This window comes from Cyprinus carpio, chromosome A23, assembly GCF_018340385.1.
Source record: "Cyprinus carpio isolate SPL01 chromosome A23, ASM1834038v1, whole genome shotgun sequence".
NCBI lineage: Eukaryota > Metazoa > Chordata > Actinopteri > Cypriniformes > Cyprinidae > Cyprinus > Cyprinus carpio.
Window position 1 is genome coordinate 11229423 of NC_056594.1, and position 15570 is coordinate 11244992.

A 15570-nucleotide genomic window follows, 5' to 3' on the forward strand; every position below is an offset into this window, starting at 1 on the left:
CTAAATGTAAATTTAAAAATGTAATTAAATTACAAAAATAAAAATCTCTAATATCAGATGATAACTGATATGACACCAATATGTTGTGCATCCACGGGTATAATGACTCACTAATTGTTTATATTAAATATATTGTTGATGTATATCACTAATGGAGTGTCAGTAATTTGGGAGTCACTTTATGAGCATCTCACTTTTTGGAAAATTGTGCTGCTGCACCAAAAAGGCTATGAATCTGTCACTGATAAAGGATATCATTTCAGAGAAGCCTGGCTTTGGGGGGCTCAAACAAATAGAGAAACCCACCAGCCACAAATACACACATAGCAGGTGTGTTATCATGAAACACTGCCACCCAGTGTGCTCCTCAAGACCTCTGGCACAGCAACCCGACACCCCGTTTAACGCTCAAGGCCAGATGTCCCTCACACTTGAGCTTTCCTTGTTGCTTTCACTCCTCCATTAGGAAGACAATTGAGACGCTACACTTTCACTACATCTGCCCCTGCTGTATGCACGTTAAGACAGCAACCGGGCAGTGATGGCTCACCTGTGCTGATGAGAGGATGGCCCGCCACCGAGGTCACATTGGGACACACGTTAAGTTCCCTTGTTGTGAGGTCACTGGTTTTGTAGTTTTTTCCCACAGTATCTGAGGATGTTTCTGCAGGACTGCCCTTTGCAGAAGCTCCTTGAGAGTTCAGCTCCGCTCCAGGACTCTTCAGTTGGGCTACTGGTTGACTAGTCACAGAGAGATGCGCTGATACCCCAGGGGACTGATTCACACTCAGGCTCTGTAACTGAGACTGAGAGTTGGATGAAGTCAGCGCCCCCTGCTGGCCACGAAGAGCCAAGTTTTGCATCTAGGTAGAGAAAGACAGAAATGACTTTGGTGGGGCATCCAAAAAAAAAAAAACAGCATATATTGGTATAGATGTAAGTCAGGCTGGTGTATGTCAGGGTTACCTGTCCGTTGGTGGGTGGCGTGTTTATTGACAATGCAGAGGCCTCCGGCTGAACTGCTGTGACTGAGGCAGTTGGGGTGAAAATAAGCTGAGAGGACAAAGGAACTGCTCGGCCAAGGCTCCTTGCTACTTGCACAAGATTGGTTTGCTGTGCCTGGAAATCACACCAAAAATGACTGCTTTATCCGAATGTATGAGTCACATAACAAATGCTAGGCTATAAGATTTGACATCAGAGAGAGCACTTGAGCCATTTCAGCTGTTAAAGTGCTGAAAGGACTGCATTTCAAATTTTGGCAGATCTCAAACAGCTCATTTACTGCTAATCAGTTCCTAGCCAAAACTGTATTTGAAAAAACAGAGTTGATGTGCCAGTGAAAACATTTTGGTCAGCATCCTTAATGGGTTTTTTGAAAGAGCTGCAGCTGTGCCAATTTTACTATCCAAGGCCAGATGAAAAAGATGTTGTAAGATGGCAAGTATGAATACAAAACACACACACACACACACACACACACACACACACACACACACACACACACACACACACACACACACACACAGACAATACAGGAGAAGTAAAAGCAGACCACTGTAAGTGCCAATTATTTTTCCATTTTCAAGGAAATTACTATTTATTCATGAGGAAATCTTGAAGAAGACTGTCTAGTAGCATTTTTGTATAACCCACACTACAGTCACTGCTGCCATTAGGGAACCGTTTATATGTAGGATTTAAAATGGGACCACTCCACAATTCCACACAGTGTGTTTGGGTTTACTTGACTATATTTTGCCTCCATAAGTTGGCAAAATATGGCAAAACCTTCTTTTGGGCTAATTTAGGGACATTATTGTTTGAAAAATACTTTATTACATTATAGTAATATAGATATTTGCAATGTTCACTTAACATCCTTTAGCAATATTCCTTTCACTAGTTTGTTAGTGACATTATCCTCCAGGACAAGTAAAGTAAAATAAAATTATGTTTAATAAAATAAAATGAGTCATGTTTAATCTGTGCTCATTATAATAAGCATTATGTACAAAAGAATAGAAGTCTATGGTATGTCTCTTTATTTAGCACATTTGTATAACATGTGGTTGTGTTGTGTGTGTGTAAGAGGATTTACCATCTGAGCTTGTAAATACATCTGTGCTTGGCTGGCGGTGAGTGTGGGTGTGGAGGAGTTTCCCAGCAGCACGGCCTGTTGGGCAATGCAGACTGGAACGGAGCTCCCGCTATGGGCTCGACTGATCAAATGAGCTGCCGCTGGGGATGTGGCAAGGTTTATCTGTTTCAACAAGGAAAAATCTTAACAACATATGCTTTTTACTTTCTGAAATCTATGTAGTCAAAATAATTCATCATAATCTTGACCAAAACATTACAATTATCTCAATCAGCTAAAAATTAAGGAACCTGCCAGGTAAAAAAAGCGGTTTCCTATACAGTAAGTAATACCCACTGGCATTTTATCTAGTACTGGAGACTTGTAGAGTGAGATATCAATGTCAGGTTTAATAATACTTACAGTGGTTTGGGAGGCCACAGTCTGCTGAGATGTAGTGCCATTCTGACTACAGCTTTGTCTTCCTGCCACTATACTAGCCTATGGGGAATGAATGAATGCCAGAGAAAGAGAGAGAGATGGTAAAAGAAGGAAAGACATAGAGACAGGTCACAAGTCAAACCCAGCACTCATTATTCAATAACAACAGCACCGAGCAAGAGAGAAGGGAAGAAAGAGAGAGAAGCAGGAAACAGATCTCTCATTCCCATAGCAGAGTGTGAACAGCCTGCCACTCAACGCTACAACCACACAATACATTCAACCCTACTTTACTCCCCAAAAGTGATTTCCATTTTGTGATCCAAAAAAGTTTAAATCTCTAAATATACATTTCTTAAAAAGAAAACTAATTGAATATAGGTGTGAGTTTTAAATCGTTTAGCTAGTTTTGGTTTGAGTGAATAGCTATTCCTATTTTTACCATGTGCACTTCTAACTAACTAACAAACATGAATAACTGGCAATTTATTAAGAAATATTAAAGGTTTTCTTCTTTTTTTCCAATTTCTTTATTTAAAATGTTTTAAACAAAAAATGCTTTCTTTGAAGTATAGTTCAGGTAATAATTTTTATACTCCAGTGTTCTCAATCCCACTTTTCATCCTTGAGCAATATTCCTTTAACTAGTTTCTTAATGCATCCAGGAAGTAACATCATTCTGATGTGAAAATAACAGCACAAACCTCAATACTGGCAAAGTATTTGAAGAATTCTAAGATGTTTAGTTTTCATTTAATGAAATGTGTATGATATTATGAAAATTTGAAAAGCTGGTTTAAAATATAAAAATGATTTTAAACGTCAGTTACTTGCTTAGCAATGGCTTAGCTGACTTTAGCGCTTTATTTCTGCCTGTTAATCTAATTCACAGCAATATCCATTGAACAAACAATACAAACTTGACATGCTGGCCAAAAATATAAATCAACTCGTTCCTTAGGTGTTAAAAAATGCTTGTTCCCCTTGGTTTTCTCAAATATCCACAGGATGTGGCTCTGCCAGAGCTGATTTTTGTTAAATGTTGCAAAACATGCCTCTGGGCATTGCAAAGAATCCCACATCAATACTTGTCAAAGAGATGAATGACCCTGTACATGAGTTACTGACTGCACAATTCATAAAGAGCCCTGAGTGATTTTTGTTAGACCTTATCTGCTTTTATCGTCACACAGTATTGTATTTAAACCACTACCTCACTATCTTCACACACAGTGAAGCACTACCTGATTCAGAGCATGCTTTTCTGTTTGCATTTCTGTTTAATTAGCATGTTGAGTGATCGCTGAACAAACTATTTATCTCTTCTTCTGACTGAAGCATTTTAAAAAGAGACAAACATGAAAAATCTTGTCTGAGCTGATCAAATATTAGAACAAGAATTAGTTTGTTAGATCAGAGAATCATTTTGAGTAAATATAAAGTACCAGCATTGCCTGTGAGCTTGAGCAAGCATTTAACAGATGCATATGCTGATGTATGGGGTCCAAAAGTCTAATTCCAAATCTAAGAATCAAAAGAATCAAGATCCTTTGTGCATCATGCTGGAGAACATGATCATCATCAGGATTTACACAAATGTGAGGAGTTCTTGCAGCTTAAGTGCAGCCTAGAGCAAATCAGTTTTAATAGCTTTTGGATTCTACTGTATATGTCTATGACATGTGTGCCCACCTGCTGCACAGCAGCCAGACTCAGGTGCTGTTGCTGTAGTGCTGCTGTCTGTAGCATGAGGTGTTGTTGTTGAGCTGCATACATCTGCTGTAGATACTGAGCTGCCGCTGTGCTGGGCTGCCTGTTCAAGGCCTGCTGGATGACCTGAGTAAGATGAGATGGGATAGAATTATTAAATGAACGTGAATATTATTCTGCTCCTAGTCTACTAAGTCCTTTAGGGCATATATTATTCATGGTGTATTTCACACCACAGAGGTGTAAAGAAAAACATTTTGTGTTGTATAATGTGTAACCAGCACATAACATTCCATGCAGAAAGAAGACCAGAGCAATTCCTTTGTAAACACAGTGGGTTGCTGGGTGCACTGATATGGCATGTGGGGTCACTGCCATCCATCACAGCAGCCTGACAGCATTCCCTTCATAGCTATAGTATCCCACCTAACATGATCTTTACACACTGTCCTTTAGGTGCAATCACTTGACTGTAAACCACTGAATATCTTAGAATACACTTGAAAAATAACAGAACCACTGCTTTTAAAAGCTATCACTCGTGGTGAAATTATTTGCATTTGCTAATCATTTTGATAAAAGCATCTGATAACCAAAACTAACAAATACTTCTACCACATTTCTTAATCTTAGCTTTTTGTAATTTTAACACTTAATAAAACATATCTAAAATCAAGTTTTATCTTTTAGCATTAGTTAGTGCACCGTGAACTAACATTAACAATTGTTTTTCTATTAACTAACATAAAGATTAATAAATGCTGTAAAAATATATTGCTGACTGTTAGTTTACATTAGCTAATGCATTGACTAATGTTAACAAGTGGGACCTTATTTATTATTTATTAAGTGTTACTGTAATAATTATATTACTTTTTATACAGTAAATCTATTAATACTAAGTAATATATACCAATTTTGATTGCAGCAGTGTAACCATTTTAACTTGACAGACATCTTGCTGAGGAAATAAGCACTAAAATGGAGAAGGAACTGATTTTCCTTATATCAGATTAGGGATAGATATCTATAAAACAAACCTACAAAAGAAAATAATCAAAAAGTTCACATTCTTATTAAGAAACAAGATTACATGTCTCACAGTCTCTTATATAATATCAGCATGTTTAACAATGTACATACTGCCAAAAGAAAAGCGATTTTACCCTGTGAAGGACCAAAAGTTGAGCTCTCTTGAATAAATCCAGCTGGATCCTTACTGACCATGTGCTCAGTGTTAACCATATACTACCATTCAAATTCTGCTGACATCAGAGATCTTGTTTTGTGCAGCCAATCACTGGTGGTCAACTGTTGACTCATTCTGATTCACAGAGAACTTCTGGACTATCATTCAGGATAGTTAAGGATCTATTTTATGGCAATAACACTTATATTTATTTTAAAATACTGTGTTACTAAATAAACAACACTAAATGCACGTGACTAAAAAAAGATCACCACATTAATGATGAATGAGACCCTCATGCTGATTAATTTTAGAAGTACTTGCTCCACATGGCCTGTAGATGGTACCAGAGGATAATGCAAATCTATGTGGCACAGTAAAGAACTTGCAATTGACTGACTGTGGATATTTATTTCTCTACCTGAACGGCCTGTCTGTCTGTGATTCCTCCATAGACTGATATCTGAGGCACAGCCTGCTGTCTGCTGGAGCAGTTTGTTGTAGTGTTGCTGCCGGTGGAGGCTGAGGTGGTGCTAGGGGTGGTGACACTGGCACTGGAGGCCACGCTGCCCTGCTCCTTCTCCATGGGGGGCCTCCGCCTGCCTGTGCCCGATCCACGGTTACTGTCGATCCTTCACACTCCCCTCCAGCTGAGAAAGACAGAGCAGCAACATTTCCATCATTGAAAGCCTTTCTTTACATTGCTGACAGTGAGTAGTACGTCATTAGAATAATCCCAAATAGTGCACTCACACACCACAAAACAAAACAAAGCAACATAAAAAATTCAAGTAGTGTGTTCACACTGAAAATTCCAAAAAGAAAAAATGCAATTTAAATACCCGGATGATGCACTTAAATAACCGAAAACACATAGTGTGGAATGTTGGACACTTCATCCACTCACCTGTCAAAGCTTTAATTACATAGTGAAGGGGGAGGGGCTATCAGACTGACAAGAATGACAACCTTATATAATTCATACTCTACATGGTTGAGTACATAGTGCATAAGAACACAGTGTATAAGTGCACAGTGTATAGTCATTTGGGACTGAGTTATTGTGAAAAGGTTTGGAACTTGGCAGCATCTTTTTTTTTTTTTTTTTTTTTGACAAAGTAAATTTTGTCACTGCTGCTCATAAAAGTAAATATTTTGTAAAAAGTACTTTTTTTTTTGGTGAACTATCCCTTTAAAACTAAAAACCATATTCTGCTACTATGTGAAAATGGCCTGCTTGTGTAAACATGTATAAGTATTTGAAAAAAAATTCCATCACCAATTATATCATTAGCATAATAGTTATTTTTCATTAGCATTGGCTGCTAACTTCTATTTTTTGGTCAAACTGACAAAGATGTTAATTATTTTCAAAATATGGCTGCTAACTTCTATTGTATTTTGTCTAAATGTATTAAAAATAAAACACTAAAAACTAAAACCAACTAATCAGGTGAATTTAGGCATATTGTAATGTTGAGACTTGCTAAAGATTACATTTTACAGTATTATTAAATTGATGGTTTTAACAGATTAGGGTTAGACTGCACCTAAATATTATCTTTCAGTGAGCGTTAGATGATGACAAAGGTCCTATAAATTTAAACATATGAGCATGATAATTAAACCCACCAGCGGTTTCACATGCTACAGTACTTCCAAAGCTACGAACAGTTTCATTCAGATTATTTGCAATTAGCCAAGCTTTCTGCTACCCTCAGGGGAGTCCAGGGCTAAATCAGTCACAGACTTTCACATGTCAGTCTCACATTGAGTTCCATCTAACAGGATCATGATTTAATCCATCCATAGGCACTTAAGTATCTTTTGTTTTCCTTGTTACATACTCTCCTTTTTGCCCTCTCTATTCCACATCTATCATGTGTTTCCAATACATTCCTGTTGTCTCTCAACAATGCTCTAACATCAAACACAGACGGCAATGCAATCTTACTAACCTGCGTCCTATCTGCACCTCTTCTACTGCACCTCTCTCTGGAATTGTCAGTCAGCCGTCAACAAAGCAGACTACATTCCTGCAATTGCTTCTCAGTCTACTCTTAGTATCTTGGGCTTGACTGAGACCTGGATTCGTCCAGAAGACTCAGTAACCCCTGCTGCTCTCTTTAAAAACTTCTCTTTAGCCCCTTTCACACTGCACGTTGGTCACGGAAAATTGCTGGAAAATTGCTGGAGTGCCTTCTGTGTGAATGCAGACATGTCCTGGGATTGATTCCGGGATCGATCCCGGGTTGGGGACCTAGTAACATGCCCGTGTTCAGTCCTGGACCGAGCTCTGTGTGAACAAAAGCCAGAACCAATGCCGTAAAGGGTGTATCGTAGTGATGACGCACGTTATCGTGCGACTGTTTTACTGAGTGTTTTGTGACATTTTACTGGGTGTTCTGGAGCTGAGATTGTTCGCCAGCTTTAGTGATACAGAACGCGTCACATTACATGTCACATCGTAATATCATGTGTCTTTATGGGATCTTTACAGGATGTGTGTGAACGTACACACAGATTCCAGAAAATCACTGGCCGTGTGAATGAACCACAATCAAACGATCCTGGGACACATTATCCATGTATTTACCGGAATATCTGTGTGAAAGAGGCTTTTCTCTCACACCCCCCGTCAGGTTGGGAGGGTTGGGGGTACTGGTATCCTCGTCCCAAAAAACTTGAAAAACTCAAACAACTCTATAGCATCTGCTAAAAAGGTCATCTATATATTATGTTATTACCGTAACAGCTCCTATAAATGTTGTCCATGTTGTAGTAATTTATTGCTTCTGGTCAACTGGGCACCTTTATAGAGGAGTCTGATGGGCTTCTGTCCTCATTCCCTGAGGATGGCAGTCCACTTGTAGTCTTTGGCGAGTTCAACATCTATCTGGAGAAGCCTTACGCTCCCTTTCACCCTCCTATCTTTTCTCTGAAGTGTCTTGCTCTCTTCCCTCACCCACCCATTTCTCATCTCTGGATAAAAATGCAGCAACTGATACTTCATGCTCCACTTTAACTTCTTGTCTGGACTACAGTATATATGTCCTCTCTCCTCCAGGCCAGCATGTGTTACTTCTTACCCCTGGCTATCCGATGTTCTTCATGAGCATCGATCCAAACTCAGGGCAGCAGAGAGAAAATGGCGCAAATTAAAAGAACTGTCGGACCTGAGTATGTATCAGTCGTTGCTTTCATCTTTCTCGCTTCTCGTCTTCCCTGCCACTCTGACTCTACAGCATGATTTCACCATCCAGCTAGGTTTATCAACAATTACCCGATCAAATTCGGTAAGATCTTGGTGTAATCTTTGATGGCCAGCTGACTTTCAAAGACCACATTGCAAAAACCGCTCGATCATGCAGGTTTGCATCGCACAACAACAGAAAGATCAGGTCCTTCCTAATGGAGCATGCTGCAAAACTTCTTGTTCAGGCCCTTGTCAGTTCTAGGCTGGACTACTGCAATTCTCTCCTGGCTGGACTTCCATCACGCGCAATCAAGCCTCTACAAATGATTCAGAATGCAGCAGCACGACCGGTCTTCAAAAAACCCAAAAGGGCCCACGTCACACCACTCTTTATCTCCCTGCACTGGCTACTGGTTGCGGCTCACATCAAGTTCACAACATTAATGCTTGTGTATAAAACAGCCACGGGCTCAGCACCCTCCTTCTTCCACTCACTCTTATGAATTTACATCCCCTCGAGAAGCCTGAGATCTACAAGTAAGCGACCATACATTTTCATCCACTGTTCCCGGTTAATGGAATGATCTTCCCAACCCTATCCGGAATGCTGAATGCCTGACAATTTTCTAGCAACAGTTGAAAACTCATCTATTTTGTCAACACTTGACTGCACCTAAATATTAAAAAAACCTTTGCTTCTCTTTACTTAATCCTTCCCTGTCTAGTTTGTACTAATCTGAACAATGTTTGAAATTTTGTATTACAAGTGCTCCCTGTGTTTATTTGCCTCTAAATGATGAATCACTTGTTGTTTTCCTCAATTGTAAGTCGCTTTGGATAAAAACATCTGCAAAAATGCAAATGTAAAGACTGATCTGCTGGAACAACATAACGCAGTCATAACAACAGCACCGGAGACAGCCCCAGGCTTTGATCCATTTGGGGATCTCATAGACCATAAGAGATATATCAACAGGCTCTATAACATGCTGAAAGCGTGATTAATGCTTTGATTTCCACTCAGGTAAAACTGCTTTTGTGTCTTTGGAATGCAGTTGATAATGTCACACTTGAAATGGTGATTTTTTCTCATTTAGAAGTAATCAAACATGACAAGATGCATACTAGGCCAAAACATTTGCACTTGGAATGACAGAAAGAATACATTCTCAGAACTGTGGCTAATGTTCTGTAAAGGTTCTTTCAAAATGATAAACGAACCATTCTTGCAGTTCACTCTCAGAAAAAATGGTACAAAAGCTGTCACTGGGGAAGTATCCTTTCAAAAGATAGTAATATGTTCCATATAGGTACTAATATTTAAACTTCTGGCACTAAAATAAACCCTTTAGGGCAAAATTGTTCCTTTTGAAAAGGTACTGCCCCACTTACAGCTTTCTTACCTTTTTTTCTGAGAGTGTACATTCTTTCAGTGTTAACAGAGGCTTTAAAAATATTATTATTAGGGGCCAAGCCCCAAAGGGCTTGTTAGTTTTCTTCACTTAATATTCTTCTTCTTCTTCTTCTTTTTTTTGAATGGGGCGTCTATGGCAGCCCTATGAACCGTAAGTAGGAAAATGATGAAATTTGCCACACTTGTAGTGATGGCCATGTATAGTGATCTGACCAACTTTGGGGTCTCTAGAACCAACTCAATAATGCCACCACCAGTTCAAAAATTCAACATTCAAATGTTTATAACTTTTTAACTCTTTGTTCTAGAAAAATGAAATTTAGTTCATCTAATTCTTCCTAAAATTGGCTCAGCTGATCTTTGGACCGAAGAGCAAAGAAATGACTGAACAGATTTTTGATATTCATTCATCTTTGTTCAAAAGTCTCATACTTAAAGTTGACCAAAATTTGGTTCCGAGACTGTATCTCGGCCAAACTTTGATCAATCGAAACAAAACTTGGAACACTTAATCAACCATATTCTGAGGGTTCATGCCTAATTTGGCAACAGCGCCACCTATGGATCATGAGACATGAAAAATGGCTATATTTGCTAATAACTTTTGAACAGTTAGTCAGAAAATCATAATCTTCTATGGATTCTTTGGGTCATGCCGAATTTGTGGATGTCAATTTTGCCAGGATTAGACAATGGCCTGTTTGAAAATTGTCATAAATTGCAATATCTTTTGAACCATTTGACATATTTGCAAATTTGGTAGGGAAGTATCTGAGAAGTTTGAACACAGCACCACTGTTCCAGAAATGTAAAATTTTTTGCTAAAACACTTAAAACATTTGAAAACATTGTCCAAATTGTGTTATTTGTGTATCCTTTCATTCTGTGGGTTATGCAGATTCTGACGATATCTCATTTGTCATGTTCCATTAATGTGCTTGCCTGCCATATTAAAATGAATGAAAAAAAGTTTTTTCAGTACTCCTCCTACAAAATTTGTCCAATTTTGTCAAAAATCAGATCGGATGATATTTGGACCGAGCCGCAAAGAAATTACTGAACAGATTTTTAATATTTGCTACCATTCCCAAGAAATACCTCTCCAAAGTAGACCGTGGATGTGTTTGTTGACTTATGGTAGTTAGCTTAGCATACTAAATTGGTTAACATCTTTTGGTTGCCATTCTTTCTAAAGGCTGATTTATACTTCTGCGTTGGACCTATGCCGTAGCCTTTACGCCGTAGGCTATGCGTCAGTTTTCATTTATACATCTGTGTCGTTGTCCACGTCGATGTGCAGTGCACATGCAGACCGCTAGTCTGCATTGTCCATGGGCATGTTGCTGGTGTAACCTACAGAACCATGACAAAAGCCGAAGAAGAAGCGGCTCGTCAGAGAAGCATTATAGCCGTGATGGCGGCAAATAAATATCAATCATTAAATCATCTTTGTGAACTTCTATCTTCCCAGTGGCGCAACAAGATGAATCTTCTTGGATTAGAAATAAATGTATTTTTATTCATGCTGTGTTCATTTTCATTTGAACTTCTGTTCATTCAAGTTAATTATCCTCTATAATTCTGAAACGGCTGTTTTTTCACTTTCTACTGTTTTTGCTCTTCCTGCTCTGCACTGCGCCATATTGTATATTGCAATGCTTGCAGCTATATTGTTATTTTTTAACAGCATGCTTAAGTTTGTTATAGAAACAACCACATCTATGAGTTAATGAACCACCTGCAGTTAAAGGACTGAAATTTCTTTACAATGTCCTTAAATTTCACCCTTTATATATATATATATATATGCACAATGCATTTAAAAATGGAAAGAAAAAAGAAAAACAGAACAAATATATATATATATATATATAGATAGATAGATAGATAGATAGATAGATATATGCACAATGCATTTAAAAATGGAAAGAAAAAAGAAAAACAGAACAATATTATTGGTTGATATTTTTGATAACATTCATGACATCAGAAAATAATGGTAATTTTAGAAGCAGAGAAACAGATTAAAGTCTCATTTTTAAAAAATGTAACATCTTTTATCGTTTTTAGAATGCTGTCATCAGAATCTGAATCTTTATTTGTCATTATACAAAAAGTACAACGAAATTATATGCAATCCTATTCAGTGCAAAATCAATCTCAGTCTACCACCTTACAACCAATTATCCTATATGCAAAATAAATAAATAAAAAAATCCTATATACTAAATATAAAATATATAAATGCATGATACACTGCAAAAGATGGGAGACGAGAGCACATAAAATTGTTAGCTGAGAAAATTCCACAAATGTTTTAACTGCAGCTAATTCATTAATTCATGTATGTAGAGCATAAAATTACTAGCAGGGTACTCTCTAAAGTCAAACTTTAAAATGTTGTTAAAAACAGTTCACAAGCCAAAACCCAGTCAGTAGCACTGTACTCACTCAGACAGTTTGACAGCTTCCACCACAACTTATGACAGGATACAACTGGCAGCAAGGAGAATCCAAACTCTGACTCTCCTGAAACTCCTCCCATCACAGATGACTGGGACCCAATAAAGTCATTAAACAAACACACATCAAAGGCTGCTGCCGTGGGAAATGAGCTGGGGTTTTCTTCTTGGGGGCTGGGAGGACACTTGTTGATCAAAATAGACCCAGACCCACTTCCTGTACTTAGCAGAGGAACAGCTAGACCAACAGTGCGGCCACTGAACCAAATGGGAGAGATCCTCTTCTATAGTGCAATACACCTGCTGTAATGTGTCTAACACATTCAGACAGACCTAAAATGTTGAGTTATTTGTGTTTGTTTGGGTGCACATAAAGAGAAAAAGAGACATACGGTACTAAAGTGAGATTTTCTATTATAATTCTAGATATTGAAGTCATCAGAATACATTTGTGGAATTTGTTTGATCCCACTTAACCTTCCATTAAATGTGGAATCCTTCAAGGACATAAAAGCTTAATACAGTCCATTCTCCATTACCTTGAAAGGGAGACTTGTCCTCTCTTTGTAGTTCTCTCTCTCTCTCTCTCTCTCTCTTTCTCTCCTCTCATCCCACTATCAAACCATCAAAAAAAACACCAAAAAAACAACTCAAACAAAATTCCACTCAATTCTCCATCAAATACACACCACACAGCACCACACAGCTCTGTAGCTAACTGAACGTCCAGTGACATCATCATCCGAGTATCCTCCCGCAAAACCCTCTCACAGTCAGTCAATAAATTCAGTTACACTCATTGAACACCAAAGTGCTTTTTGTGTACCAACCAGGATGCGAAGTCTGCACTGAGAGATACAAACAGGATTAGCATGAGTAAGCTGGAGCTGTAAAAGTTTGTTTCAAGGCGTTCAGGTAGAGATGGGTTATCAGCACAATGCAGAGGCCACATCAAACAATCAGGGCTAAACCCTTAGGGTGAATGACTGCAGATGGATGAGACACCCAATCTGAGCCTGTCTGGACAGGCCATAGCCAGGTTAAACCAGTCCGCTATAGGATCACAGCAACCTGGCCATCAAAAGATGTTGAGTAACCGCTAAAACCAGTTGTGTGTCTTGTCAGGCATTTGTCATGTCATAAACTGACAGCTTGACTGAAAAGAATGATTAATGGTCAGTCACTGTTCTGAGTACTGTGTATTCACATGTCTTGCAGTGTTACATTCTAAACTTGTATTTTAAACAGTATTTTGATATATATATATATATATAGTGTGTGTGTTTATATAAATATATATGATAGATAAAATAATAGAAAATATAATAAATATATTAGTGATTATAATAAATTATATATTAATTATTAAATTAATATAAATTAACTATTAGTTAATGCAAAATAAAAAAATTACAAAATATAAATTATACTAATATAATTTAAAACAAAATTAACTTCATACAGTAACATATATTGTACATATAGTCTGATATATTGTGACATATTTTAATATTAATAATAACTGACTATTGGTTAATGCAAAATTAAAAATGATTATAAAAACATAAAATCCAAAATTTGTTATTACGAATTATGAATGTTCATGAATTTACAATGAACAAAAGTATATTTCTAAATAAACATTACTTAGATTAAGAAATGCTGTGGAAAATTATTAATTGTTAGTTCAAGATAACCAATGTGTTAAATAATGTTATTAATGTATAATTTATTTTTTTTGTGTGTAATATTGTTTTGTTAGATTGTTTATAACATTATGAATTGATAAAGCACAGTGGTAAGATTTATTATTATAATGGTCCATTAAAATGATCTCACATGTATTGTAAACATTTAATCTAAAATTAGATCTGAAATTAGCATTTCATGCTTACCACTCTGCTAGTTAAACTAACAGTCTCTCAGGAAATTAGCTTCATCACAGGATTTTTGCTGTTAGTTTTGGCACCTTTGGCCAAGTGTGAGTAAACAGTCAAGCAATTAGGAGTTTCTACAGTTAATGGATACGTCAGACATGGTGTCACCTCGAGAACTGACACTTTGGAAATTCATTCTGTCAGATTCAGTGGTGCTCAGTAGCACAAGAGCGTATATCACTCAGAAAGATTTCACTGCAGCGAAGGACCTTGACAAAACGTGCACTTAACAATGTGCCTGTTGAGCATACATCAATGCTTGTCGTAAATCAGAGACGTGGAGAGCTGGAAAAAATAGAGAACACAGATGGAACCTCTAGCATGCGTGAATCAGTAACATTCTCTTCTATTATCATCACCTATCTCAAACACATGCAATGACTCAACAGAGCAATTCTTCAGTACTTCAGATGAAGTTCTCCTCCTTGAGTTGCTCACCAAACTAGTTACCGCAAAACAGTTCAAAGTGAGAAATTTATCTTAACCTTGACAAGCCATTGTTCTGTCCTGCCAGAACTCTCTCTTCTCTGGTATCCATCATTCTCCACATTAGCACATTCCCCCTATGTGGCAACCAGGCAGAGGAGATTTGTGGCCCTCATTTCCTTAAGATCCACCATAAAACTGCCGGCTTTGTCTGCAAGGGCCACATCGTTGTTCAACTGAGAAAGCATGAAATATGACCCCCAGTCGCCTTGGTATCAGTGTGAAGAGCCCAACAGAAGGGGGTTTCTCTGTCTGGCAGCTATCACGAGTGTTTTTAGAGGTACTGTAGTTTGCATGACCCACCTTTAAAAAATAAAGGTTCTTTATTGGCATTGATGGTTCCATGAAGAACATTTAGCATCCATGGAAACTCTCCATTGCATAAAATTTTCTTTATACTGGAAAAGGTTTCATTAGATTGTTAAAATGTTCTTCACACTAAGAAATTTTTTTTATGTTATTTAAAAAAAATTATCACTGAAAAGTTCTTTGGGAGACCCAAAACTGTTGTTCTGTGGCATCGCTGCGAAAACCCCCTGAGTTTATGAGATGACACAATAATGTCAGATAGGATTTGAACATAAAAGCCAGACAGAATTTTCCACATGCAAATATTCAGGCAGCTGAAAAAAATCAGGGCGCCCACGTTGCATGT

The 15570-nt window shown here is 37.7% G+C and overlaps 1 protein-coding gene across 4 annotated transcripts in view; it reads right to left on the reverse strand.

The window, feature by feature from the left end:
• Nucleotides 1-15570, reverse strand: part of phc2a (polyhomeotic homolog 2a (Drosophila)) — a 36036-nt gene that overhangs the window by 13359 nt on the left and 7107 nt on the right. Inside the window, exons 1-7 of one of the 4 annotated variants that reach the window (XM_042713116.1) lie at nucleotides 12482-12614; nucleotides 5842-6070; nucleotides 4214-4357; nucleotides 2504-2581; nucleotides 2102-2263; nucleotides 967-1119; nucleotides 551-863 (exon numbers count right to left, since the gene is read on the reverse strand). In XM_042713116.1, coding sequence (XP_042569050.1) covers nucleotides 551-863; nucleotides 967-1119; nucleotides 2102-2263; nucleotides 2504-2581; nucleotides 4214-4357; nucleotides 5842-6006 — 1015 coding nt within the window. In that variant the 5' untranslated portion in view covers nucleotides 6007-6070; nucleotides 12482-12614. Of the gene's footprint in view, nucleotides 1-550; nucleotides 864-966; nucleotides 1120-2101; nucleotides 2264-2503; nucleotides 2582-4213; nucleotides 4358-5397; nucleotides 5490-5841; nucleotides 6071-12481; nucleotides 12615-15570 lie in introns of those variants that run through there. The other 3 variants (XM_042713115.1, XM_042713118.1, XM_042713117.1) reach the window with 3 other exon arrangements.